The sequence below is a fragment of the Salvia miltiorrhiza genome, chromosome 4 (assembly GCF_028751815.1).
Source record: "Salvia miltiorrhiza cultivar Shanhuang (shh) chromosome 4, IMPLAD_Smil_shh, whole genome shotgun sequence".
Classification (NCBI taxonomy): Eukaryota; Viridiplantae; Streptophyta; class Magnoliopsida; order Lamiales; family Lamiaceae; genus Salvia; species Salvia miltiorrhiza.
In genome coordinates this window covers 50,009,855-50,034,353 of record NC_080390.1, presented here as the reverse complement: position 1 = coordinate 50,034,353, position 24,499 = coordinate 50,009,855, and the positions used below count along the sequence as shown (strand labels likewise).

Genomic DNA, 24,499 nt, shown 5'->3' with positions numbered 1-24,499 from the left:
GAAAATATAATCCTATTTGGGTGAAATGAACTCTAATTAAAAAGTATGAATAAAATAACCTTAAAGAAAAAATTAATGAGAAACCATACGATGGAAAACCAGCAAAAATAATAGCGTTATGTAAAAAGTGGGGTGGAAGATTTGAAATTTGAAAGGTGATGAAGTAAACCCACGTATGAGTGCCCATATATACCTCATAAATCTCAAATTACACAACATTTTCATATATTTTGAGGCCTCGATTATCTACAGAGTTTGGGCATGCACGTAGCTCAGCAGAAACGTATATCCCAACACCTATTGCTTCATCTGGAAAATAATTATTTCAAATAAGGAAAATCAAATTACTAATAGTTAATCTGTTATTGATGAGTAGTAAAATGAAGTAAAATCTCTTCTTTCATGAACATCAATCATCCCAAATATAACTTGATGACAAACACGATGGTTAGAATTACTTTTTTCCTCATTTTGCTAATTTCAAAATGAATTAATAATTCATGCCATTTTTGCATCGACCACGAGTATTTCATTCATTTTACTTGTATTGTTAGCCTACTATTTATGATCAACATAGAAAAGTTGCAATCTTTATGCCTTTTTGTCTTAACTGCATCCATTTTGATGAGCTTTTGGTGCCTATATATATACACACACTCCTGTTACATAATGTACGAATAAGTCATCCCATTATGTCTCATTTGTTTTATAACTCCTTATTGATATGGCCACTATTGCTGATGACGTCCTTCTCACTGAAACTTCCAAGCAAAGCTGTGGAACTTTCCAGAATCCAGCATCTGAGCAAGAGAGACGACCATTCTATCGCGTTTTTGGTTGTGGGAGATTGGGGAAGAGATGGGAATTTCAACCAATCTAGAGTTGCTACTCAGGTCTATTGTTTTCCTACTTTAATGTGCACTCTAAAGTTCCATATACTTTTGTTTTACCACTCTCACTCTGAGCTTCAACCAGATGATGATATGTTACACAATCTGAAAATAAAGTAAATTTATGTTGATTCAGTTTCCTAGTTATAGCAAACTGCAATTAAATTGCTATGCATTTATGCAGATGGGAAATGTTGGAAAGAAACTGGGAATCGATTTTGTGATCTCCACCGGTGATAACTTCTACACTAAAGGATTGAAGGGCGTAGATGATCGAGCATTTCAAACATCATTTACTAATATCTACACTGCCAAAAGCCTTAGAAAGCCATGGTACTCAGGTGAAAATCTCATCATATCTTGATCTGCAATATTAAGGCCTATTGCTTCACTCCTGTCACATATTATCCTTGCATCAAAGGACAGTGTTGGGGAACCACGATTATCAGGGGAATGTCGAGGCTCAGTTAAGTCCAGCACTTAAAAAACTTGACAGAAGATGGAACTGTAAGAGAAATTTCATAGTTGAAGCAGGTAGTGCTGCTGCTTCTCTCTGGTTCAAAATCTTGGCCTTAGTTACAAGCACTAACTCACTCGTTTGTGTATCGCTCTTGCTAGGAGCCGCGGATATCTTCTTTGTTGATACGACTCCGTTTGTACAGAAGTACTTCGACAATCCTAAGAAGCAGGAGTTTGATTGGAGAAATGTGTTTCCAAGAGAGAGATATCTCTCTTCCACCTTAAAAGTGCGTGCAACATCATGTATTCTTGATTGTTTTTTGCTTGAGAGATAAACTTATACTTGGATGTGTTAATTTTAGAATCTGAATTTGTCACTGGAAAATTCCAAGGCACGTTGGAAAATTGTGGTTGGACACCACACAATAAGAAGCATTGGATATCATGGTGACACTCAAGAAATGCTAGATCACTTTCTCCCAGTTCTTGAGGTACTTTCTTTAACAAAACACACACACACACACATAACATGTTGAAAGATTTTAGGATTCAATGAAACTATATATTGAAACCTGTTATAGGCTCAGAAGGTGGATATGTACATCAATGGGCATGACCACTGCTTGCAGCACCTTAGCAATGGGCGCGGGTATATATGTTCTAGAAACTTCTATTTTGGCAAATACATGTACAAATTTGTGTTTTTTGACATACATGAATGCAGCTCAATGCAGTTCCTAACAAGTGGCGGTGGTTCAAAGGCTTGGAAGAATATAATCCATTATGGAATGCACAATGAGAGCATGCACTTCTATCATGATGGCCAAGGCTTCTTGTCTGTAGAGGTTGCTCGGGATAATGCCAAGATAGCATTTTACGACGTTTCTGGGAGACCTCTTCATCGTCTCAAACTCCAAAAGGGAAACAAAAAGAAGCTATTTACCTAAGCGTTCAAACAGATTTCAGCTGCTGTAAAATATATACATGCTGTATTGTAATGTGTTTTGTGTTGACATGCAACATTGTTGTTTTCTTTGGGTAACCAACTTCTTTGATCTTACATCAGCGTCATGTCGAAAGTTTGAACCTATTTATTTTTATATATAAATAATTAATGCGATACAAAATAAACTTTTTTGTATCGCAAGAATTTCCACCAGCCACCGGAGACAAATTCATGAAAATTCATTGAACCCCCCCCCCCCCCCCTCCCCCCCCCAAAAAAAACACAAACATTGAAATGAGACAAATTAAAAGATTAATCTTTTACTAATATTTATCTGATAAAAAACTTGAAACACACAGACTATGATATACTATATATCTGTCCCAGGTTGAGAGACTAATTATAAGATGAGACATATAATTGTGGGGATCCGAAAAAAACCAGAGAATACATCAAACGGCAAACACTAGCTAGGTTCACAAGTTTATTATTGAATCATCACATGAGATATAATTTGGAAATACAAAGTTTTCCGAAGTACAGCAGTTTTAATAAGTGTAAGACTGAATTTATTGAATTAATAAGACACAACATATAATGTGTCTATAAATAAAATAGGTAGAGATTAATGTTTAGTTGTAGTTAGACCAGAATTGGGCCTGCAGGTAATCGATGATGTTCTTCTCAACCTGGAATGCTCTGGCCAACACATCAGGGTTGATCTTAGGGTCAGAACCAAACACCGCGTTGGCAATGGTTATGGTACCCGGATTCTGGCTTCCAAAGCTAGCAAATGCAACAGCCTTAGTTTTCCCGACGTTGAACTGGAAGTGGATGAGACCCTGTGGGAAGACGAAGACATCTCCAGGGTTCAAGTACTTGGTAAAGAGCTTGTTCCTCTGGTTAGGATCGGCGGGGTTTGAAGTGACGAAGCCGACGTAGAGAGTGCCTTCCACCAACAGGAAGGCTTCGGTAGCACGCGGGTGGGTGTGGGGTGGGTTTATCCCGTAAGGGGCGAAGTCGAGGCGAGCCATGGAAACGCCCAGAGTGTTGAGCCCTGCAAGCTGGTTAACGTTCACCGGAGTCACCACCGATCCAACCGCGTTTGAAGTGTTTCCAGCCTTGTTTAGACCCTTGAAAAGGAAATCCTCCGCAACTACCATGTTCGGGTTCTTGCAAAACTTCCCGTTCACAAAAACTGCATGCAAACATTTGCTCAGTAACAAGCGTTATAATCAAGATTGAGAGAATATTGTAGTGTTGATCATATATATTTAATTGAATAATTACCAGCAGATTGGGCATCAGGAACAGCAACACAGAAATCCTGAAGCTGGCTTGGATCTGAAGCATATGCAACCAAAGCCCACGACAAAACAAGAAAAATGGTGCACAAACCAAACTCCATCTTCATTTTACTTATCTGATATATATATTTCACTCCTACTTATATTTCTTTTCTTTTATCTGTGATGGAAAACTTAGCATGACAATACTTGTTTTTATAGGACTCAAAAACTAACTGGCAATCTTCAATTTGAAATTTTCTGGGTCGAAACCGTCAAGACTCGTTTTAACATTTAACTTGTTACTACGCCATGTACTTCTTCTCATTTCATCATATACCTAATACATGAGCGACGTCCAAGTTATTTCATATTTTTTAATAGTATCTCATTAATTATATGTAGACTCTTTCAATCTTCAGTCAACTAATACAAAGAATAAACATGGACAACCTACAAAACCACCTGCTTCTTCTTCTAATGGCCTAGTAGTCAACACGAGCAATTATGTGGTTGCAGCTAAAATATATTTTTAGATAATTATGGAGAAGGGGCACATATTTTGATTATAACTTTTCTCTCCATCTTCTCTATATATGTGTTTATTAATTAAGTTATTTTTTTGAGATACGGGATACATATCACATATATATGTATCTTAGATGTTGAGTAATTTATAAAGACTTGTCAATTAATTCAAATTAACAATATATAGTTAAATGATACAAATAAAATGGAACTGCAACTCACACTTAAGTGATATTCAAATTCAAAATCTCCTTATACACTAGTAATTAAGTGCACACTTTATTCTGTAGATATATTAAATCACATGACAAGATTACCAAAATTCAGCATGTTATCAAACTAGTCCAATCTGCTCATAGAGAACTTTTCAGCAATTTTGAGACGTTGCGCAAATCTTTTTTTGAAAAAAATTATTTTTTTATTTTTACTCTTATTTTTATTTCATTTTCATTTGTAACTTTTTTTTTGCCTTTTTGTAATATCAATTTTATTATTGTGATTTTTTTTCAATATTTAGCTTATATAAACGTGTCCAGTGCAATGCACGGGGTTGCAAATGTTAATTTATTCATATCAATCAGCCAACAAAAACCCATCAAATTTTGACATCGTCGTACCATACAGTCAAAGTGACAATTCAACAACTTTGGCTTGATTTTTTAACCAACCAAATTGCGTAATATATCGTGCTTTAGACTTAGTAACCTTTACTTGCCAATGTAATCGAGATTCATTCTTGCTGAATTCAAACAGCTACAAAATGTGCTTCTTTTCAATTTAAACATCCAGATAAATTTTTATATTTGCAATACATATTTATTTCATAAAGAATAGTAAGTAGAGATCTGATCTACTTGATGTATGTACCTTGGTCAGCGAAACTAATAAAAGAAACTAGTGTGAGATTAATAAGATCAGATCAGGGACGGATCTATTCAAGGGTTGCACCATCACAAGCCCAAATATTTATCCTATATATATTGCATATATTTAGCTTAATATCTTCATAACCCAGCTCATAACTCAGTCCAGCCTCTAAAAACAACATAATAATGAAAATTAATTTATTTTTATAGAATAACAGATGATTTTCTGAAAAAAAGCATAGATGTAGCCATTGACGTAGCCAGAGGGGGGCAGGGGGCACTGGGCCCCATTGGAAATTTCAAAAATATTAAGGGTATTTTAGTAATTTCACATTTAATATTAAATAAATACATAAATATATTATTTTAGTAATAATTTCAATTTCTTTCTATGCAATTGTACGAGAGATAAGCTATTAAATGGTTGTCTGATATCTAACCTCTAAAACGATGCGTTTGTAAATATTACTAATGAAACGATTATGTAGCCATTGCAAAATATGAAAATAAGAAAGGAAATATTATGATAGTAGGGTATTTATTTTTATTTTGGTAATATCATGATGCAACTAATGCATGATTGTGATTTTATTGAAATTGTAATTTATTTGGAGTCTTTTTATATTCTTTTTATGAATTTATAATGTTGTGATTATTACTTTCTTCGTCCCAGTTAAATTGATCAAACTTATTTTCGAAACAAAATTTAAGAAAATAATATTTTAAGTAATTTGGTAATGAAATGAATAAATGATTAAATGATTCTTTGCATATTTTAAATTTGTATAAGAAAATTAATTAACTTAACTGAGACGGTCCAAAAATAATATTGATCATATTAATTAAGTCGAGAAAAATATTTGGGCCCCCCCGACTGAAAAGTCTGGCTACGTCACTGGATGTAGCTCTTTATGTACTTTCAATGTACCTATTATTGGATTAATAGAAAAGGTACTACTATTTATTATATTAAGTGACTGATTTTTAATCCTAAGTCTATTAAAATTCTACTTCGTCACAAAAATAAATTAAAATTGTATGAACTGCTCAAAAAAATTGGCTCACAAACCCCCATGCAATGCCTTCAAGTTCAACACCCTTGTCGACAAATCTTGGATCCGCCCCTGCATCAGATGGTGAGCCATTTCCGAAAAGTCTCTATGCATGCTGGATTTTGGCAATCGGTCGTGTGATTTAATTGCCAAGGTGAAACTAGTAATTAATGATGTCGATAATTATCTAAAAATATTTTACATAGTTGCTCGTGTTGTGCATTATGACTTAAACGAGCTAGGGAGACTACGCAGGCCATTAGAAGAAGAAGTAGGTGGTTTGGGTAGCAGTAATTATCAGTCGTCGATGTTTATTCTTTGTATTAGTTGATTGAAGATTGAAAGAGTCTACATATAATTAATGAAATACTATTAAAAAATATGAAATAACTTGGACGTCGCTGATGTATTAGATATATGATAAAATAAAGAAGAAGATATATGGAATAGTAATATATAGGTTAAGCCCACGTTTGGTTGGGTGTTTTTAGAGGTAGGAAAGGAAATCAAGTAATTGAATCCATTACTTGTTGTTTGGTTTGAGTAATGGGATAATCATTACCCTTACTTGAGGGTATTCCAATCACCCAATTTGTTACCCCTTAAAATAGAGGGGAAACAAAAGAAAGGGAATCCCTTACTAATGATTCCTTTCCATTGTTAAACCAAACACTCAATAAAAGTAATGGTTATTGTTACCATTCCACTCCTTTATTTGATTCCATTCCCTTTCCATTCCTCTACTTGAACCAAACGAGCACTAAATGTTAAAACGAGTCTTGACGGTTTCGACCCAGAAATTTTCAAATTGAAGATTGCTAGTTAGGTTTTGAGTCCTATAAAAAGAAGTACTTGTCATGCTAAGTTTTCCATCGCAGATAAAAGAAAAGAAATATAAGTAGGAGTGAAATATATACTATCAGATAAGTAAAATGAAGATGGAGTTTGGTTTGTGCACCAGTTTTCTTGTTTTGTCGTGGGCTTTGGTTGCATATGCATCAGATCCAAGCCAGCTTCAGGATTTCTGCGTTGCTGTTCCTGATGCCCAATCTGCTGGTAATTATTTAATTAAATATATATGATCAACACTACAATATTCTCGAATTATTATACTCAATTTTGATTAAAACGCTTGTTACTGACTGAGCAAATGTTTGCATGCAGTTTTTGTGAACGGGAAGTTCTGCAAGAACCCGAACATGGTAGTTGCGGAGGATTTCCTTTTCAAGGGTCTAAACAAGGTCGGAAACACTTCGAACGCGGTTGGATCGGTGGTGACTCCGGTGAACGTTAACCAGCTTGCAGGACTCAACACTCTGGGTGTTTCCATGGCTCGCCTCGACTTCGCCCCGTACGGGATAAACCCACCCCACACCCACCCGCGTGCTACCGAAGCCTTCCTATTGGTGGAAGGCACTCTCTACGTCGGCTTCGTCACTTCAAATCCCGCCGATCCTAACCAGAGGAACAAGCTCTTCACCAAGTACTTGAACCCTGGAGATGTCTTCGTCTTCCCGCAAGGTCTCATCCACTTCCAGTTCAACGTCGGGAAAACCAAGGCTGTTGCATTTGCTAGCTTTGGAAGCCAGAATCCGGGTACCATAACCATTGCCAACGCGGTGTTTGGTTCTGACCCTAAGATCAACCCTGATGTGTTGGCCAGAGCATTCCAGGTTGAGAAGAACATCATCGATTACCTGCAGGCCCAATTCTGGTCTAACTACAACTAAACATTCTCTACCTATTTTATTTAGACACATTATATGTTGTGTCTTATTAATTCAATAAATTCAGTCTTACACTTATTAAAACTGCTGTACTTCGGAAAACTTTGTATTTCCAAATTATATCTCATGTGATGATTCAATAATGAACTTGTGAACCTAGCCAGTGTTTGCCGTTTGATGCATTCCTGTTTTTTCCCACAATTATACGTCGCATCCTATAATTAGTCCCTCAAGCTGAGACATATATTTATCATAGTCGAGGTGAGTCTAAGTGAGGAAATTCCAGACATGTTCACCGTGGATGACTAAATTTGAAACTTGCAACAATTATTTATGCCATGAATAATCAAATTAACACAAAATCTTGGGTACACCTGGGTGTACCGTACAATCGGATTGACCCGTATCCAAAATAGTACTATTATTTATATGGGTTGAGTCAGGATATGAGTTCAAATCAAAGTGCAGGTCAAAGTTTAAGTGAATGTATAACTCGATTGTACGGTACACCCGGGTGTACCCAAAACCACGTCATCAATTAAATCCGTGAATGGATAAATTTATGTAACACATGAACAACCACATTAACCGAATGCAACTATTAATGTCTTACATTACATTGACTTGTTTATGATCTTTACTAAAATTTTCATATATTCTCATTTGTCACAAAAAATATGCATTTTATCTAGATCCATTATAGTATATATATATTTATCTATATATATACAAAATCCAACTACTCTTGATCCTCTAGCAGAATCAAGGCAGCATAGATAATTACTAACACAGAATTTCAGCAGCAAATGAATATTACTAAACTAAATAATTCGTAATTAAATGTAGGATTAATGTCCACGAATTAAACAATTTCCAAGTTTGCAGGCACATTTAGTGAGACGGGAGCTTATTCTTATTAATTTCCTTTTCTGGCTGAGTCTCACTATGAGCAGCACGAATTATCTCCAGTTATTGAAACAGAATTAACCATATACATAGATACCTCTTTTCTTGAAACGATAACAGCTCAAAAACGAACCTCAAACATGAAAATTAAGCACTTCTCTGCCCCAAAAGTTAAAGTACTTATGCCTTACTTTGATGGATAAATTTATCACGAGAAAAATAGGGATAACAAAAATTTATGTCTTTAAATGTCTCCTTTCTTTTCCAACATTTGATACAAAAGAGAAGTTCACCATTTTTCCTTCCTTATTTTCGCTTCATGGATGGATAATATTATCACACAAAAAATGGGATCTGTTTTCATACACCATTTCTACACCATTGTTTAAAATTCACGACTAGTATAAAGAAGAAAAATAAAATAAAATAAGAAACTACAATTAATCTGAACCCTCGAACAGCCGAAGAAATTATCTTCAACTGGACAGTGGGAAGGTGCAATTGCAGTGCTTTCCAGCAACAGAAAATGGGTTGGAAATTCAGAGCGAAATGTAGTAACAAAACTTGATGATGCTTAAATGAAAATAGCTGAATAAATGCATGGGATGGGCCAGTAATTAATCACCACATAATCCCAATTCACATAAAGCTTAGTATAAAGGGATAGCTGACACATCACATGGTAATATTTCAGCAGCACATAAAAATGGCTGATACATACAGAAATTCGATTCCTCTGCTGCCATTGATGATATTTTGGCTGTGTCTCTGTCTAAGTGTTTCAGCTAAACTTGTGCAGATTCGACACCGTGTCAAAGACGAAAGCCAAGTGAGCTTCTTGGCTGTGGGGGACTGGGGAAGGAAGGGAGGCTACAATCAATCTGCCGTGGCTCGAAGCGTAACAACATACTCATTCAATTTGTGTTTTTGCTTTCACTAGAAACATTGATGTTTATGTGTTTCGGGTGTGCAGATGGGCGTGATCGGGGATAAGCTAGGCATCGAGTTTGTGATCTCGACCGGTGATAACTTCTACAGCGATGGATTGACGGGGACGAACGACTCTGCATTTGCGGAGTCGTTTACCAAAGTATACAGTGCTAGAAGCCTTCAGAAACCCTGGTATGCAAGTAAGTTCTAAACTAAAACATCTCTCTCTCCCTCTCTCGTTACAATCCTTGGACCTCCAAATAATGCAGTACTGGGTAACCATGATTATCACGGGAACACCGAGGCGCAGTTGAGTCCGTTACTCAAAAAGCGCGACAGCCGATGGAATTGCTTCAGATCTTTCACTATACAAGCTGGTAATATTCACCAACTCATCTTATAAAAGATTCAGTTTCAACTGAAATTTTGAGCAAAAATTGCAGGGTTCCTGCAGATTTTCCTCATCGACACAAATCCTTTCGTGGACAAGTATTTTCTTAAGACACCAAGCAACTTTAACTGGAAAGGCGTTCTCCCCAGAAACAAATACCTATCTAACCTTCTACAGGTCGCGGTTTTATCTAACCTTAGACGTTTAAGAAAGAGTCAATGATTTCCAGACATCAATGAAGATTTGTATCCTGCATTATATCACATAGGATTTTAAAACAGCCCTGAGGGCGTCCAAAGCTACCTGGAAGATCGTGGTCGGACATCACCCTATACGAAGCATTGGGCAACGAGGCGACACCGTGGAGCTTCTCAAGTACATCCTGCCTATTCTGCAGGTATACTCTAATACACACACATGTAATCTTATTCTTTCACTTTGATAAAAAACATAGTTTCAGACTTTAGGCAGTTGAATAAGACATTATACAATGATAATCGACAAGTTTATGACATCAAGCTTCTCTTTTCAAGGAAAACAAGGTTCCCATCTACATAAATGGACATGACCACTGTCTGGAACACATCAACAACATTGGAACGTAAGGATAATCAAAGCCTTTATAGATCTTTTCATATAGTTATCAGTGTTATTGATATCTACGAATAACTGGCAATATTTGCAGCCCAATCGAATTCCTAACGAGTGGAGGAGGGTCCAGGGCGTGGAGTAACACTACTCATTATGATAGATACAAGAACAACTTGAAATTTTACTATGACGGGCAAGGGTTCGTCTCAGTTCAACTTACAAGAACAGAAGCAAATGTAGCTTTCTATGATGCTTCTGGCAAAACCCTGCATAGTTTCAATTTGAAAAAATAAGTGAAGTTAAAACTGAAACCACATCTCTGCAACCATGTACGAATAACTTTCCCTGTATCCTTCCATATGTAGTAACATGTTCGGAACATGAATAATAACACATACCTTTGGTATTGAGACAAGAACTCTGATTATGCGGAAGAGTAGATGCATGAATTAAAACACAATGTTGGAGACGACCAATTCCATAACCATAAGTTTAATAAACACAAAGCAGTCGAGAAATATAGCAACCATACTATCTTACTTATTACAATATCTCTGTCTCTGCATGTGATGGAACTTTTGATGGGAGATATGAAAGAGCTAAGCTGAGAATTTAGAATTTGAATCCACAGAATCTGAAAGGGTATATGTATTCCCATAGCAACATCAGAATACATTCAATTAATTCAAAGCAAGGTTACTATGTACAAGTCAAGTAGAGCAAGAGAGCAGCATCTCCTCTTTGAGCCAAGACCGTCAGTGGGACCATCACAAAGCTTAGTTTGCAACAAAATGGTACCTTGAATCCACATAACTCTCAACATCCCAAAGAAAAGAGCCAAAGGTCACTGCTTCTAAAACAAGTCTCCTCAGGCCGCCGAAGCTGATTTTGATGACTTCATCCTTTTGAGGATCAATGGTTCCTTCAGGTGTGAATGCGATCTCAGGCCTACCAAATAATGCTTCTGTATGTTTCTCAATGATGCTAATAGCCTCTTTAGATCTGATGGTCGCATATCTTTGAAGTGACTCTCCATCAAATGACATGACATAGGTTCGCAATCTGGATGGCTTTAACCCATCAACACCAACACCAATACCAGCGCCTCCAGAAAATGACGACATTTCTGGGTGAGGTTGAGCATTCCTGTGAGACTTATAATTGATGTCATCACTTGGTCTTGTGTCCTCCCATGTAACTTGTTCCTCTCCATTGTCAATACCCTGGGGAAGGACTTTCATACTCTTCTCCAACTGAAATCTTTGGTCTACACGTTTAAGGAAATATCCATACATCACTGAAGCCGCGTAAACCTGCCCAACCCTTAGTTTGCTTATTTGAGCTACAGAGTTAGAGTCGCCAAGCCGGTTCCCAAGAATGAGGGACAGGTGGTTCTGAATCATCTCGTAAGCTTCAGGAGAGTGGATGCGCTCCAGTTTATCATCTTGGCTGGGCCAAACATCAACTCGAGCAGGACCATCAGGTGTTGATGGAGTGATTGTAGGAATAAGGGATACGCTGGCATCCATGAATTTCTGTACCACTAATGCATACAAGATCTCTTCCAGGGTCTTCCTTCTTTCATTAGCTTTAACCTCAGCAATTCTCCTATAACCGGAAGGACACAATGTAAAAATTAACGGATGACATAATAGACATTCCAGTTCAGTCTTTACTGAAAGGATAATAATAATATTATAATAACAATAATTTTCACACATGAAAACTATTTGACAGCTTAGAAATCCATATTCTTCGTAGTTGGTTAGACTATAATCAATTCGATTTATGCATCGTCTAAATATGGAATCACCTCCACCGAGATGTGGCTCTATCATTAAATGGATAACATTTTAAATTGTAACAGTTAATCTTGTTACCTGTATAAAACAAGATCAGTTCCAGAGGCAGATGCCTCTTCCTTCTCTTTCTCTGCCTCACGGTCAGTTTGAAGCTGTTCAAGTTGCTGTTCTACAGCAGCAGGAACAAGATGTGGGTGACTTGCTAATATCTCAGAGAGAAATTGCCCTATCGGAGACTCCATCTGTAGAGGAGCAATAGGAGCTTCTGAACTGTCAGAGTCGGAAGGTTGCATAGAAGCTCTGGTTGCAGTACGCTTCCTGCTCAAATGGCTCGCCTTTTTGTTTCCTATCTTGAATTTAGAAACCAGTGGTGTTTGCTGCAGTTCACCATCCCGATACAAATAAGTTATTTTATCATAGAGTGCACTAGTTCATCAACCAAGTGAAAAGAACAAGACTGCACATTACTACTACTATTGTAAGAGGGAATGATAGCTTTATTTCGCACTATTACATAAAGTTGAATTAAAACACAATGGATTAAGCAACTAATTCCACAATTCTCATACAGAACCAGATTAAAACGTAGATTGATAAACTCCTCCTGTCACTACATAAAGATAATAATCCAATACAGAAGGCCATATAAAAGCATAAATTGGAGTAACTCTCTTGAGCTCGGCCCATTAGTCTCTCACTTTATAAAAGAATCCTCACTCGTTCTTCTCAAGGCTCGGTTTTTATCTCACAGATTTAACAAAATAGGTCTACCATATAGCTAAATCATATTAATAATCAACGAAAATTGAAAATCATACTAATTCCCTGAGCCTAAATTAATTAAATCCCAGCCCTATTTCCTGCCTCACAAAATCACAAATAACAGCGCAGATGAAACGACCAATCATTACCTGAATCGAAGCGTTAGAGAGCACGGGCCTCGACCCAATCCTGAGATCGGGTCTGGCCGGGCCGGACCGGGACGCCCAATTGGGAGAAATACTGCAAATAGAAGCCCGAAAAGCAGCTACTGTTTCCATCCTGAATCAGTAGTGGCAACTATCAGACAAGCAAACGATCGTTAGAACCCCCAAACCCAAGTTGATCCGCAGAAAGTTTCAGAAGGGAAAGGAAAATGATGGAAGAGATGAAAAATACCTAGATGAGTTATCCCTAATGTTGACTGAGAAAATGTATATTTTTAATTGATTTATTCGTCGCTCGTTTCGAAACGGAGTGCTGTGCCTGTGGGAATGGAGTGGGAATCCCGTGTTTTTTATACACTACTACTCCGTGTCCGAGTTGGTGAACTCTGTCTAATTACCAAAATATCCCTATAACTAATAAGGAGTATATAAATGTTCTTTTCGGTTTTTCTTAAATCTTTAATTAACTGTGAAGTATTCATAATACGTATTTATTTATCCATATATTTAATATTCGTAGAGGCTTAACTCAACAATAGACTAGAAGCTCACAAATAGCCTTATTAAAATGATATGGGCCAACTCATTCATGGAATAAACTTTTAACAAAACATAAAGGTTAACATTGTAATTTGATAGATGAAGGATGTTTTGTGACTGGATCGAGAATTTCGTGGAGATCTCTGGATTACAGAAATTGGGCCCTCTTGGAATTTCCGGGCCCATTTTGCTTCTTCAACAATTTTCCTTTCTCATATTTTTATTTATTTTATTTGAGCTCATTTTTCGTGGTTGCAGTGGACCGTCTTTTGTCGAGCGGTGGACGTGTTACGCTAGGAAATCAGTAATTGGATTGTGCCATTTTGACAAATATTTTTGGGCTTCGCATTCATCCGTCTTTTTATTATTGATCACAAAATCGCGGCCTATATATTACTACACGTCATTAAATATCTTACAAATTGGCATGTTTTGCAGGAATATATACCATGCATATATTCATGTAAAGAAAATGACATAATATTCTTTTCTTTTTATATAGAACATAATAGTCTTTTAGCAATTGAAAAAATCGTTTTTCTTCTTCCTTCTTTTATATTCAAAATGAGAAAAAAAAATATTTTAGTTTATATTAATATTATAACAACAACGACTATTGTACCAGTGTAATGCGTTTCGATTTGTGAATGTTTTATACATTATTACAAAATTTATGAGAACTCAATACATTTTATTACACACACGTCGCACATATATTTTATTAAACCGTAAACAATGCATTTTGTTAGTTACTAAGGGCCTGTTTGAAATGTAAGGCAACGCTTGGTTGTTAATTAGTCTAGCAATTTTTCTGCATTTGGCAGCGTCTGTTAATTAGTAAGACGGCCCGAGGGAGCCCGTCGGCCCATAGTTAATCTATCGAAATCTCTTGTTTAATTAACCATCGATGGGCGCTGGATAAATTATCAGGAGAGCCTCGCTACCTCAGACTAAATTGAGGATTCTCAAAATTGCCCTCAAAAAATAGATTTTAGAAATCGAAAACGGCTGAAACTCGCTTTGCAGACTCCCGCCTTGCCAGAGAACGGTTCGTCGTCTTCCAGCAGCAAAAATTCTGAACTTCGATTTAGCCCTTCGTGCGTCTGTTGTTGACAAATCGATTTTGCAGACTCCACCGTCTTTTCTAAAGAACAGGTACATTCATCGTCTTCCAGCAGCAAAAATAATGATCTTCAATTTAGCCGTTCGTGCGTCTGTTGTTCCAAATCGATTTTCCCTACGCCCTTAAAAATTATAGGATTGCGCCGTCAGATTAAAATCTGTAATATTTGAATTTCCTTTTACCTGAGTTCGTGGTAGGGTTTCGTTTGTTATTGTTTTGCTGAACATCGATTTTGTGCCTCCATCGCATTGTGCTTCGGTCATTCATAAACATGGATTTGGTGAAAATGAGCAGAATCTCGGACTTTATTCCTATATTTTGTGAAATCCTTTATGTTTGAGCTTTCACTCATACTTATTTATCTTACTTTTACTTTTGATGATGAACATGGATTGGGTTCCATCATTTGCTGCCGAATAGAGCTTCGATTGTGTTGCCAGAAATATGTGGTTTTATTATGTTGATATTGAGATTTGAGCTCGGCTGTAGAAATGGGCAGAAGCTCGGCTGTAATCTTTTGAAAAAAGTAAAATTTTATATCCAAACAGTTGCATCCATATGTAGAAATGGCAGAAGCTCGGCTGTAATCTTTTAAACCCACTAAATTTTTTATTTTAGAGCTTTGTATCATAGTACTACTTATCTTCTATTTCCTTTTTCATGATGAACAAGGCTTGGGTACCTCCACTTGTTGACAAACATAGCTTCATTTGGCTCACCCGACACCTAAGGGCAGAATATCGCTTCGCTTGACTGCTACGAGGTTAGCCTCCAATTCTCAGTAACATAAAAGCTTAGTATTTATTCAATTCCTGTTTTAATTTGGAAGCTTTAATAATATAGAATGATGTTATTATATCTGCATGTAATTAGCATATATTTTTAAGGAGTTAAGTGCAAATAGGAATGGCTTTAAGGATGAAATGAAATTTAATCCAAATTCACCAACAAGATGATATGAAATTTAATTAAGAATAAATGAAAAACAGAATGAAAAGGGATGACCTAAGGAACCCAAGCAAGCACAGACGCAAGTCAAGGGCCGGGCCTCATTAAAAACCTCCTAAGAGGGAAAAAGAGTACCCGTCTAGAAGATGCAAGACAAAACAAATAGAACGAGTTTAAATGAGAATTCCAGTTCAGAAATAAGACAAAAAGCATATAAAATAAATCATAGTTAACTTCTACTGCTTGCGGGTCGCGAGCACGCGCATCAAGTATTCAGATCTAGCGTCCTTCGGGAGACTCATGAACAGCTCGAGTCTTGTCAAATTGTCACATAATATCTCGCACACTTCGAACTTCTCAATCTTTGATACATCTGGAATAGCGCCTAATGTTTCATACACTTCAGTGCGTGCCTTGCTAAGATCGAACTCGTAGCCAATTCGATTCCCTATGTGTTCAAGCCGCTTATCCGTGTTGCGCCCAAGCTCAACAAGCATGTCATGCACTCTATCTATTGCTTCATCCTGTCTGCGCTTCTTCCTCGATGCCCGTGCCCTATCACCTTCTTTCTGACTTTGACATGCGCTATCGTCAACTGCATCAATGTCATTTTCATCCTCCAGTTGTACATTTTGACCCTGCTCTTCCGGAATTGCGTCCCGCTCCAAATTATCACGACTTGTCATGTCGTTGATGGCATCCATCAAGTCCTCTGCCTTGTCACCATTCGCACGATCCTTGCCGAAGATCTCTTTCCAATCCTCGAAGAGCGGCCAGCTCTTATGACGCATCGAGCGCGCAGCTGGATCCTTCTACATAGGTGTTTAATAGATGGTTATTTCATACAAACGATGGATAAAAGTTTAAATTTCAGCACAATATTCGTTCACATCAAATTAAGACAAGGAATCCTCATAATATATATCCACATCAAGACAAGAGATATAACAACATATAATTAAATATACAACAGATGAAGAAACATAATAGATTCACAATCTCAAAACATGTATCCAATTTATAACTTCATATTGGAGAGCATAATATTCACTACGCAAACAAGAACTTTTAAATCAAACTGTGAGAGAAAATTTAGCCAAATGTAGAATAGCATGGGCAGTAAATATGAAAAACAAAAGGAGGGAATTCATTCAAGTAAATGAAATAGAGATTTCGTCAATTCGAAATACCTTAACGATCTGTTCCCACAGATCGTTGTCACAGTCGATCATGTAGTCGGAATTGAACCCTATTCCACTATTCCCCAACATAGATGTCAAGGAGTAATAGCTTTTTTTCCAAGTTCCGATTTTTGAATTGATATGTGGTGTAGCTTTTAAATCGGTGCCCGGAAACTCCTTCTTCAAGGCGTCCTCAAGTTTACCGAGGAACCCTGCTCGAAATCCATTGTCCGATTTCCAGCCATTTGCAACTAATTCTTTCAACGATGACAACAACACATGCTCTTCCCTTGTAGACCAAGAACGGCGAGTATTTCCCGTTCTGTTAGCCCGACTACGAGACGCGTCGCTGCTCTCCGTATCAACTCCTGACCAAATACAACATACAAGTAGATAAAACAGTCGCTTATACACGATAGGATTAAAAGTGAATATTAAATTTGCAGGAATGGGCGATTTTGGCAGCTGCGTAGTGCAGGGGACTCGGGGCTGAAGAAGGCCCAAACACAACTCTAAAATTTGAGGTTGAAGACATTGAAAATCATGAAATGATACCTTGAGGAATACAAATACAAACAAGAAATCACGCATGCTCAAGAAATTTTAGTGAATGCATAAGTTCATAATTCTGTCAGGCATTTTATCAAACAGTTTGACTGCGCATAATATTAGTCCAATTATCAATGTCTAAATCATATAATCTTCTACAGAATTGCAACAAGAAAACCAACAACTATTGTTATACCAGCAAGAACGAACGAATGTTATTCATTTTCTACAGAATCTCACAACAAAATCTAAAGTATACCGCCAAGTATTTTACCTTGGATATTCGAAACCATCTGGAAAGCAACCACGGTGAATCACAAACTCCGATTGGTAGCTGCCGGTGATCGAGAATGGACAAAGCAGATGGCAGATCAGTGGTCTCTCTTTGAAAGTCACGAATCTTTTCCCTCCAAATTCCCATATTTTATAGTGCCAAAAATGGCTTCTTGAAGCAGAGATCGTGTACAAAAAATGGGTTCTCTTGAAGCAGAGATCGTGATTACGTGGATGAGGTTCTTGTGTCTTTGGGTAATTCAGGAAATTCGTTGATTAGTCGGTTAGTGGGAGAGGTGATATCAAACCCATTTCATAATTGTTGACGTGCTTAAGAGCGTGAAACAAACATTAAAATTAGACTAATATGAAGGCCTTTTAACAATGGGCCCTCCATGTAATTAGTCTTAAAATTAAGCATGCATTACCTCGGTTAATTTAGCAAACACGCCCTAAGATAACGAATCTAGAAAATAAGAACAGTATATATAAATGCAAAATTAATTCAATCAAGAGATATATGTTAATTTGTTGAAAACTATTTATAAAACTTTCACAACCTGATAACATTAAATTATACTCATTTTGTCCCATAAATCATATTATATAATTAAAAAGTAAAATAATAAAGTTTATAAATAAATTATTAAGCAAAAAATCAGTTAATCGAGCAAACCCACTAGATTTTTGGGCTAGCCTTATTGGACATAGTCTACTTTCAGTTCGGGCCATTCAAATTGACTTTTTTTTAGTTAAAATTTTTTAGCCTTAATATTTTTTTTTCTTTTTTTGATCTATTTGAGTCGGATCATCAATTTCAAATTTTATTAACATTCCTAAGTAGGAGGCTATATAAAATAAAGGGTTAAGGTACAAATCCACCCCTAAACTAGACACGCCTAGAGCGTATACCCCTCATTTTCGACCTTAGCTCAAATACACCACCAGAGTCCATAAAAAGGGTGCATTTAAACACAGCGAGTTAACACTGTTATCTCTTCGTTAACCTTTTTTTTTATATTTAATTTATGGATTTCGCCCATTCAAACTTTTCCGGCCAGCCTTCGTCAGAACCCCGACCTTCACCGCCATTAAAAAAACTTTTGGCTGCAGCTCCGGTCTCAACTCCTCCAGCTTTACCTCCCGCCGTTAACTTGCTGGGTTTAAATGCATCCTTTTTATGGGCTCTAGGGGTGTATTTGGGCCAAGCTCGAGAATGGGGGCTATACGCTCTAGGGGTGTTTAGTTTAGGGGTGGATTTGTACCTTAACCCTAAAATAAAAAGAGGACTATGAGTATAATCACCCTAATTTAAGGGTAATTCTATTCATAGTTTCTATTTTTACACTTTATAGTCTTTATATTTAAATACTCCCTCCGTCCCTGAAATGGCTTCCTCTTTGGGGACGGCACGGGTTTTAATAAAAAGTTGTAAAGTGTATTGATAAAGGAGAAAAAGTGATATAATTATTATTGGAAGTTGTGAAAAGTGTTATAATTAGTATTGAGAGTGGTGAAAAGTGAAAAGTAAGAATAAATAAAGTATTACTCCCTCCGTCCCATAATAAGTGGCCACATTCTTTTCGGCACGGAGATTAAGAAATGGAGTGTTATGTTTTAATTGAATGGGGCCCATCAAAATTATTGAGTTAATTAAAATAATTTCTTCCTCTTTTCACTCTCTCTCTCCATCGTTCTTCCTGCCGCCGCCACTGGACGGCCGAGCCGTCGCCGGAGGCCGGCGGCTCTGCATCCCCTCTCTCCTTTCACCTTGGACCTCTTCCTCCTCCCTCATCTCTCGTTCCCCGTCGACCTCTCTCCCTCTCCCTTATCTCTCGCCTCTCCTCGCCGCGCCAAGCCGCGGCCGCGCCCCCTCCTCTGGCGACCCCTGCCGCCACCTATTCCTGCCCAGCGTCGCCCTCACCTCCCTTCTCTCTCCTGGCCGACAGCAGCACCACCACCGCCGCCAACAACAACCACCACCACCAGAAATCAAAAACCAGATCTGAAAGAGAATAGAGGGAGAGATGGAGGACGACGACCTCAAATCGGCACACAGGATGCACCGACCTCACCCAAATCGGCACAGGCGAGCCCTAGCCCCCAAATCGGCGCACGACCTCACGCATTTAGGCGGCGAGCTTCGAATCCCCCAAATCGCCCAAGGATGCGACGGTGAGAGAGAGGGAGAGAGAGATCACGAGATCTGTAACGAGAGAGAGAGAGGGAGAGAGGCGGCGACGGCCGAATGGGCGAAAGGCGGCGGCGGCCGGAGAGGCGAGAGGCGGCGGCGGCGATGGGGGTGGCATCCCGCCGGAGAAGAAGAGAGAGGGGCGACTGCTCTCTATGTGACTGTATAGGGTGTATATGTTGATTTTAAACATAATTTAGGGTTTAATTAGTAACTTAATTAATGATCTTAATTAAGTTAAATTATTTCCATTTTTAGAAAGCAGCCACTTATAGTGGGACAGACGAAAAATGAAATGTGGCCACTTATTATGGGACGGAGGAAGTATTAGTGGTGGGGTAGGTTTCCAAAAATGGAAAGAAAGAAAGAAGAAGTTATTTGGGGGACGTCCCAAAATGGAAAAAGAGGAAGTTATTTTAGGGACGGAGGGAGTATAAGATAAAATAAGATAAATTTTTAATTATTATTTTAAATAGTAGCTATAAAGTAAAATAAGGGCTATCAATAGTCGTCCAAATTTAATTGTGAAAGGGCCCAATACTTAATATTTAGGGCTCATCTTTTAAATTAATGAAGGCCCAACCTCTTGTCTCCAAGCTCCTCCGATCCCTCCTTCTTCTTCCATTTCCGGCAAAACACTCTCCTTCTAATTCTTCTCCTCAATTCCTTCCGACGACTCCTCCTCGCCGACCGTAGCCTATCGCATATCGCCGTCTCCATCTGCGCGTTTCCATCAATCGCCGCGGAGTATGCCCTTCTCTCTATGATCTTAGTTATTTATTGACAACCAAGTTTAATATTTTGGTTCCAAAGCGTAGTGTTTTAATTTGAAATTGATCATATAATTGCAAATACTCGTTTTTGCTGTTATCAATTTGGCAATTATACAGCAATAGGAATAGGATGGAACAACCCAAAATGTGATAGGATTGTTTTTTGGCGGGAAAGTGACAAAATTGTAATTTCTTCCAACTATTCAGCTTTATATATGTGATAGATAGATAGATTCTCGAGTTTCCATACCCTTTCGGCCTTTCCCTCCAATCAAATCGAGCCAAAAAAGTTTCAGAAGAAATTGAAAATCTGCAATGGCGTACACCTCCGCTCCGCGCAGCGGCGTACAGGGAAGAATTGCGTCGGCGGCTACAACGCTATACTCTGACAACCAGAGTCTCATTGCTGTGAGTTCGCTCAATTTTGACAAATCCTAACAATCTCACTTCTTGAATCCGTTTTATTTGTTCATATCCTTATTCAAATGTTTCAGGAGATTAGAAAGGCTACTATTATGATGAAAGAGATTGGAGTCGACTTCGAGAAGGACAACGAATCAGATATGGTATTTTCGCTTAAACCCTACTATAATGTTGAAGTATTTGAAACTTTTTGGGATTTCCAGTCTTAATTATTTTACCGAACATTTAAACGGGCTTAACTATTTAATACGAGCCTGTTTCGTTTGTTCAATATATAAATTTCCTACTCTTTTTTGTGTTTGATTTATGACGAATATTGACTATATTAAAATTGAAGTATTAGATCACGAAAAGAAAATTAGAAAGAATATTCATCATTTATGACAGATATAAGCATCCACGAAAAATAGAGAGAATCTCAGTACTAACCAGATATGGGTGCATGAGACATATAAGCAGTCTGAATAATTCTTGAGGGATTGGCTCGTTCTGTGTCAAGAGATATGCTCCAGTCATAAAAGTTATGATTCTTTTTTTGAATTCATCATAAAAGTCATAAATTTGTGTTTATCTTAGGGTATTGAGCTACTTTTATTTTCTTCTTTCAGCACTAGTCGCTTTTGTTTGTTTCGTGCTTTGAGTTTTAAGGAACGCTAGTATTTTCCTTTTGTGTGTTAGGAAGGTAATAAGTATTCTACTTTTAGTCTCTCTCTTGATTGTGGAGGTTGGGTTTCCTATCCTTGAGTGCGCTTCAAATTCATTTTGTACATTCATGGATTATGTATCAGTGGTTGAGAATTATATTGTCTATGGTGAAGTGGTTAAGATGTTTTGTGGTAATGGTCTAGTTTAATTTGCTTATGAGCCTAGTTTGGTATAAGAAAAATACTATTTGATCGTGATGATGAATATTTTGCATCCCTACATTTTGCGTATCTGCATGAAGCCATCATATGTTTTGATTTAAGGAGGAAGCCATCATATATCACTAAGTATATTATGTGATTCGGGCATAAAAAAAAAAGTCTATTGTGTGATTCAAATGATCAAATATGTATTGGTACTGCAGGTGAAGCAGCTTGAAGATGGAGTTATTAACTTAGTGAAAGCTTCCGATGAGTGTACTCATCTTTCCAGTGCTATCCAATCTATAGGAAAAGAATACCAGCCTGCAGCTGAGGTATCATTACTTATGGAGTCCTTCATGGGGGTATTGACTTTTATATTGTATCTAAGCTGTAAGTTATAGCTGATTTTGTTTGTTTGAACTGTTCGTGGGGCTCCAGCTAACCAACTTCAGTAAGCTGTTCGATAAGAAAATCAAAAGATCAATGGCTGATACGTCATCTGACTCACAGAGCCGTTTATGGTTACGGCAGTTCCGTGAAGCTATCTGGGTATGTTTATGAGACATGAATATCTACCAACACTAATTGAAGTCCCAGGCAGTGAAATTATGTATATATTTTAGTAAGAGATGATTTTAACTTGTAAGCTTTTGCTTCAAAATCAAGGAACATTATCTCCCCTGCGGCTCTCCCCTATGCAGACGTGTTTGTATATATGCTTTTGTGATTATTGCTATATTGTTTTGCACTCATGGAATCATTGTTCTTGCCTTTGAAATATGTTTCAGTAAATTAGTCAAGATATTTCAGATTAGATTTGAAAAATGTTCCAGTTAGATGGGTTTCGTTGTTTTCTGCAGAAAGTTCATCACGATGGACAACCTATGCCAGGTGAAGAGCAAGACGACATAGTAATGACCAGCACAGAGTGCAACCTTCTGAATACCACCTGTCCACTGACTGGAAAACCTATCACCGAACTAGCAGAACCTGTTAGAAGGTATTATTAATTGTTCGATCACTTAACTTCTCAATTTGACTATTCACTTATAAACAAATGGTGCAAGCCTTTTTTTTTTTTTTTTTTTTTTTTTTTCTTTCTTTCTCAAAATATTTAAGCCACATCAACCTATTTTCTTAATGGTCATCCTTACAAACTAAGAAAGTTGGTTCAGCACAAATTGGATATTGTGTTTGAGCATCTATACTGATTGTTTTCCTGTATATTGTGCAATTGTGATAGCATGGATTGCAAGCATATATATGAGAAGAATGCTATCATGCAACATTTAAGGTCGAAGGCCGCAACGAACCGTTGTCCGGTGACAGGTATATTTTGGCAGCTATTCTTGATGAAATTATCCTGTTATGAGATTGAGAGCTTATGTGACGATCTCCTTTCAGCTTGCCCTAAAATATTGCTAGCAGGGAGAGTGGTGTGCGACCCCTTTTTAGTGATTGAAATTGATGAAATGCGATCACTTAATGCACAGCGTGTCAGAGCTGATGCAATCGAAGATTTCACTCAGCTGGAAGATCACTAGAAATTAAAAGAAAAATAGTTTCGCTGTTGCAACCCAAGACTGTGTGTTAGACGTTTTAACGACTCAAGATTCATCAAATCATACTGATTTTGGATGGCTGAATCGATCCCTATTTCTAGGGTTCTGTTTGTAAATTTTTTGTGTTTTAGTTAAGTTTATTGCCTGCCGTGTCACAAGTATAACATCAAAAGATCTAACAATACTAGGAGAAATGATTACTTAATTCTTGTTGATGAAATAAACTCGATAGAACTAAGAAACCAAAACCTTAAAAAAAAATTCAAATTATCGATCGAGGGGATTGAGTCAAATAACCCCCAATTTAAAGGCACTCGTGCCGCCAAATCAAGAGGATCAAGTCTATGAAGATGTCATGCTACAATATTTGAATTGGGACATTAGCTAACATCTCCATAGTGGATTAGTTTTCCGAAAAACAATTTTTTGTGTGCATATATGAATTTATATGAAATTCGTAAACCGTACAATTCACGGACAAAAAAATATTTCACTATAACTATTGAAATAGAATGATGACCTACTAAAACAGGAAAATTGTATATTTAAAAGAACTAAACAATTGATCAAAGTATAGGGACGTAAGGATGTCATTTGTCTACCATTCTTTAATATTGATATATGTATTGCCAAGATTAATATTTGATCCGATTTTGATATTTTTCATTTGCATAATAAAAATTGAAATTAAGAAATATTTTTTTTATAAATTAACAATATTAAATAAAAAAATTTAAAGACCGCACCACATGGGATTCGAATCCAAGATCTTTGGCTTTAGGCATTAC

General features: G+C 37.2%; 7 protein-coding genes across 10 annotated transcripts; 4 read left to right on the top strand and 3 right to left on the bottom strand.

Moving 5' to 3' along the window:
* The first annotated feature begins 97 nt into the window (after positions 1-97).
* LOC131020233 (purple acid phosphatase 4-like) lies at positions 98-2,409 on the top strand. The gene is made up of 7 exons (XM_057948935.1): positions 98-893; positions 1,075-1,231; positions 1,317-1,424; positions 1,509-1,636; positions 1,712-1,840; positions 1,931-1,998; positions 2,074-2,409. The coding sequence occupies exons 1-7, from the start codon at positions 594-596 to the stop codon at positions 2,294-2,296; spliced, it is 1,113 nt and encodes a 370-aa protein (XP_057804918.1). The 5' UTR covers positions 98-593; the 3' UTR covers positions 2,297-2,409.
* Positions 2,410-2,743: 334 nt separating this feature from the next.
* On the bottom strand, positions 2,744-4,077 carry LOC131020231 (putative germin-like protein 2-1). Its single transcript, XM_057948931.1, has 2 exons — positions 3,586-4,077; positions 2,744-3,493 (listed from the first exon to the last, which is right to left on the bottom strand). The coding sequence occupies exons 1-2, from the start codon at positions 3,707-3,709 to the stop codon at positions 2,928-2,930; spliced, it is 690 nt and encodes a 229-aa protein (XP_057804914.1). The 5' UTR covers positions 3,710-4,077; the 3' UTR covers positions 2,744-2,927.
* Positions 4,078-6,813: 2,736 nt separating this feature from the next.
* Positions 6,814-7,936, top strand: LOC131020230 (putative germin-like protein 2-1). Its single transcript, XM_057948929.1, has 2 exons — positions 6,814-7,083; positions 7,192-7,936. The coding sequence occupies exons 1-2, from the start codon at positions 6,960-6,962 to the stop codon at positions 7,755-7,757; spliced, it is 690 nt and encodes a 229-aa protein (XP_057804912.1). The 5' UTR covers positions 6,814-6,959; the 3' UTR covers positions 7,758-7,936.
* A 1,430-nt stretch (positions 7,937-9,366) lies between these two features.
* LOC131023560 (purple acid phosphatase 3-like) lies at positions 9,367-10,865 on the top strand. Its single transcript, XM_057953105.1, has 7 exons — positions 9,367-9,558; positions 9,634-9,790; positions 9,860-9,967; positions 10,034-10,158; positions 10,250-10,378; positions 10,515-10,582; positions 10,667-10,865. Exons 1-7 carry the CDS (start codon positions 9,367-9,369, stop codon positions 10,863-10,865), a joined length of 978 nt encoding a protein of 325 aa, XP_057809088.1.
* A 183-nt stretch (positions 10,866-11,048) lies between these two features.
* On the bottom strand, positions 11,049-13,683 carry LOC131020229 (UV-B-induced protein At3g17800, chloroplastic-like). Of its 2 annotated transcripts, none has more exons than XM_057948928.1 (4): positions 13,533-13,683; positions 13,286-13,415; positions 12,453-12,751; positions 11,049-12,180 (listed from the first exon to the last, which is right to left on the bottom strand). In XM_057948928.1, the coding sequence occupies exons 2-4, from the start codon at positions 13,412-13,414 to the stop codon at positions 11,349-11,351; spliced, it is 1,260 nt and encodes a 419-aa protein (XP_057804911.1). In that variant the 5' UTR covers position 13,415; positions 13,533-13,683; the 3' UTR covers positions 11,049-11,348. The 2 variants fall into 2 exon arrangements, with proteins under 2 accessions (XP_057804911.1, XP_057804910.1); XM_057948927.1 differs by having other exon boundaries at positions 13,286-13,433; positions 13,533-13,679.
* Positions 13,684-15,903: 2,220 nt separating this feature from the next.
* LOC131020227 (uncharacterized) lies at positions 15,904-18,187 on the bottom strand. Its single transcript, XM_057948926.1, has 3 exons — positions 17,916-18,187; positions 17,102-17,460; positions 15,904-16,723 (listed from the first exon to the last, which is right to left on the bottom strand). Exons 1-3 carry the CDS (start codon positions 17,932-17,934, stop codon positions 16,148-16,150), a joined length of 954 nt encoding a protein of 317 aa, XP_057804909.1. The 5' UTR covers positions 17,935-18,187; the 3' UTR covers positions 15,904-16,147.
* Positions 18,188-20,626: 2,439 nt separating this feature from the next.
* On the top strand, positions 20,627-23,859 carry LOC131020226 (E3 SUMO-protein ligase MMS21-like). Of its 3 annotated transcripts, none has more exons than XM_057948925.1 (8): positions 20,631-20,852; positions 21,103-21,286; positions 21,373-21,444; positions 22,371-22,481; positions 22,588-22,698; positions 23,010-23,149; positions 23,393-23,478; positions 23,554-23,859. In XM_057948925.1, exons 2-8 carry the CDS (start codon positions 21,194-21,196, stop codon positions 23,691-23,693), a joined length of 753 nt encoding a protein of 250 aa, XP_057804908.1. In that variant the 5' UTR covers positions 20,631-20,852; positions 21,103-21,193; the 3' UTR covers positions 23,694-23,859. The 3 variants fall into 3 exon arrangements, with proteins under 3 accessions (XP_057804906.1, XP_057804908.1, XP_057804907.1); XM_057948924.1 differs by having other exon boundaries at positions 20,632-20,852; positions 21,086-21,286; XM_057948923.1 differs by having other exon boundaries at positions 20,627-21,286; positions 23,393-23,859.
* Positions 23,860-24,499: the final 640 nt, after the last annotated feature.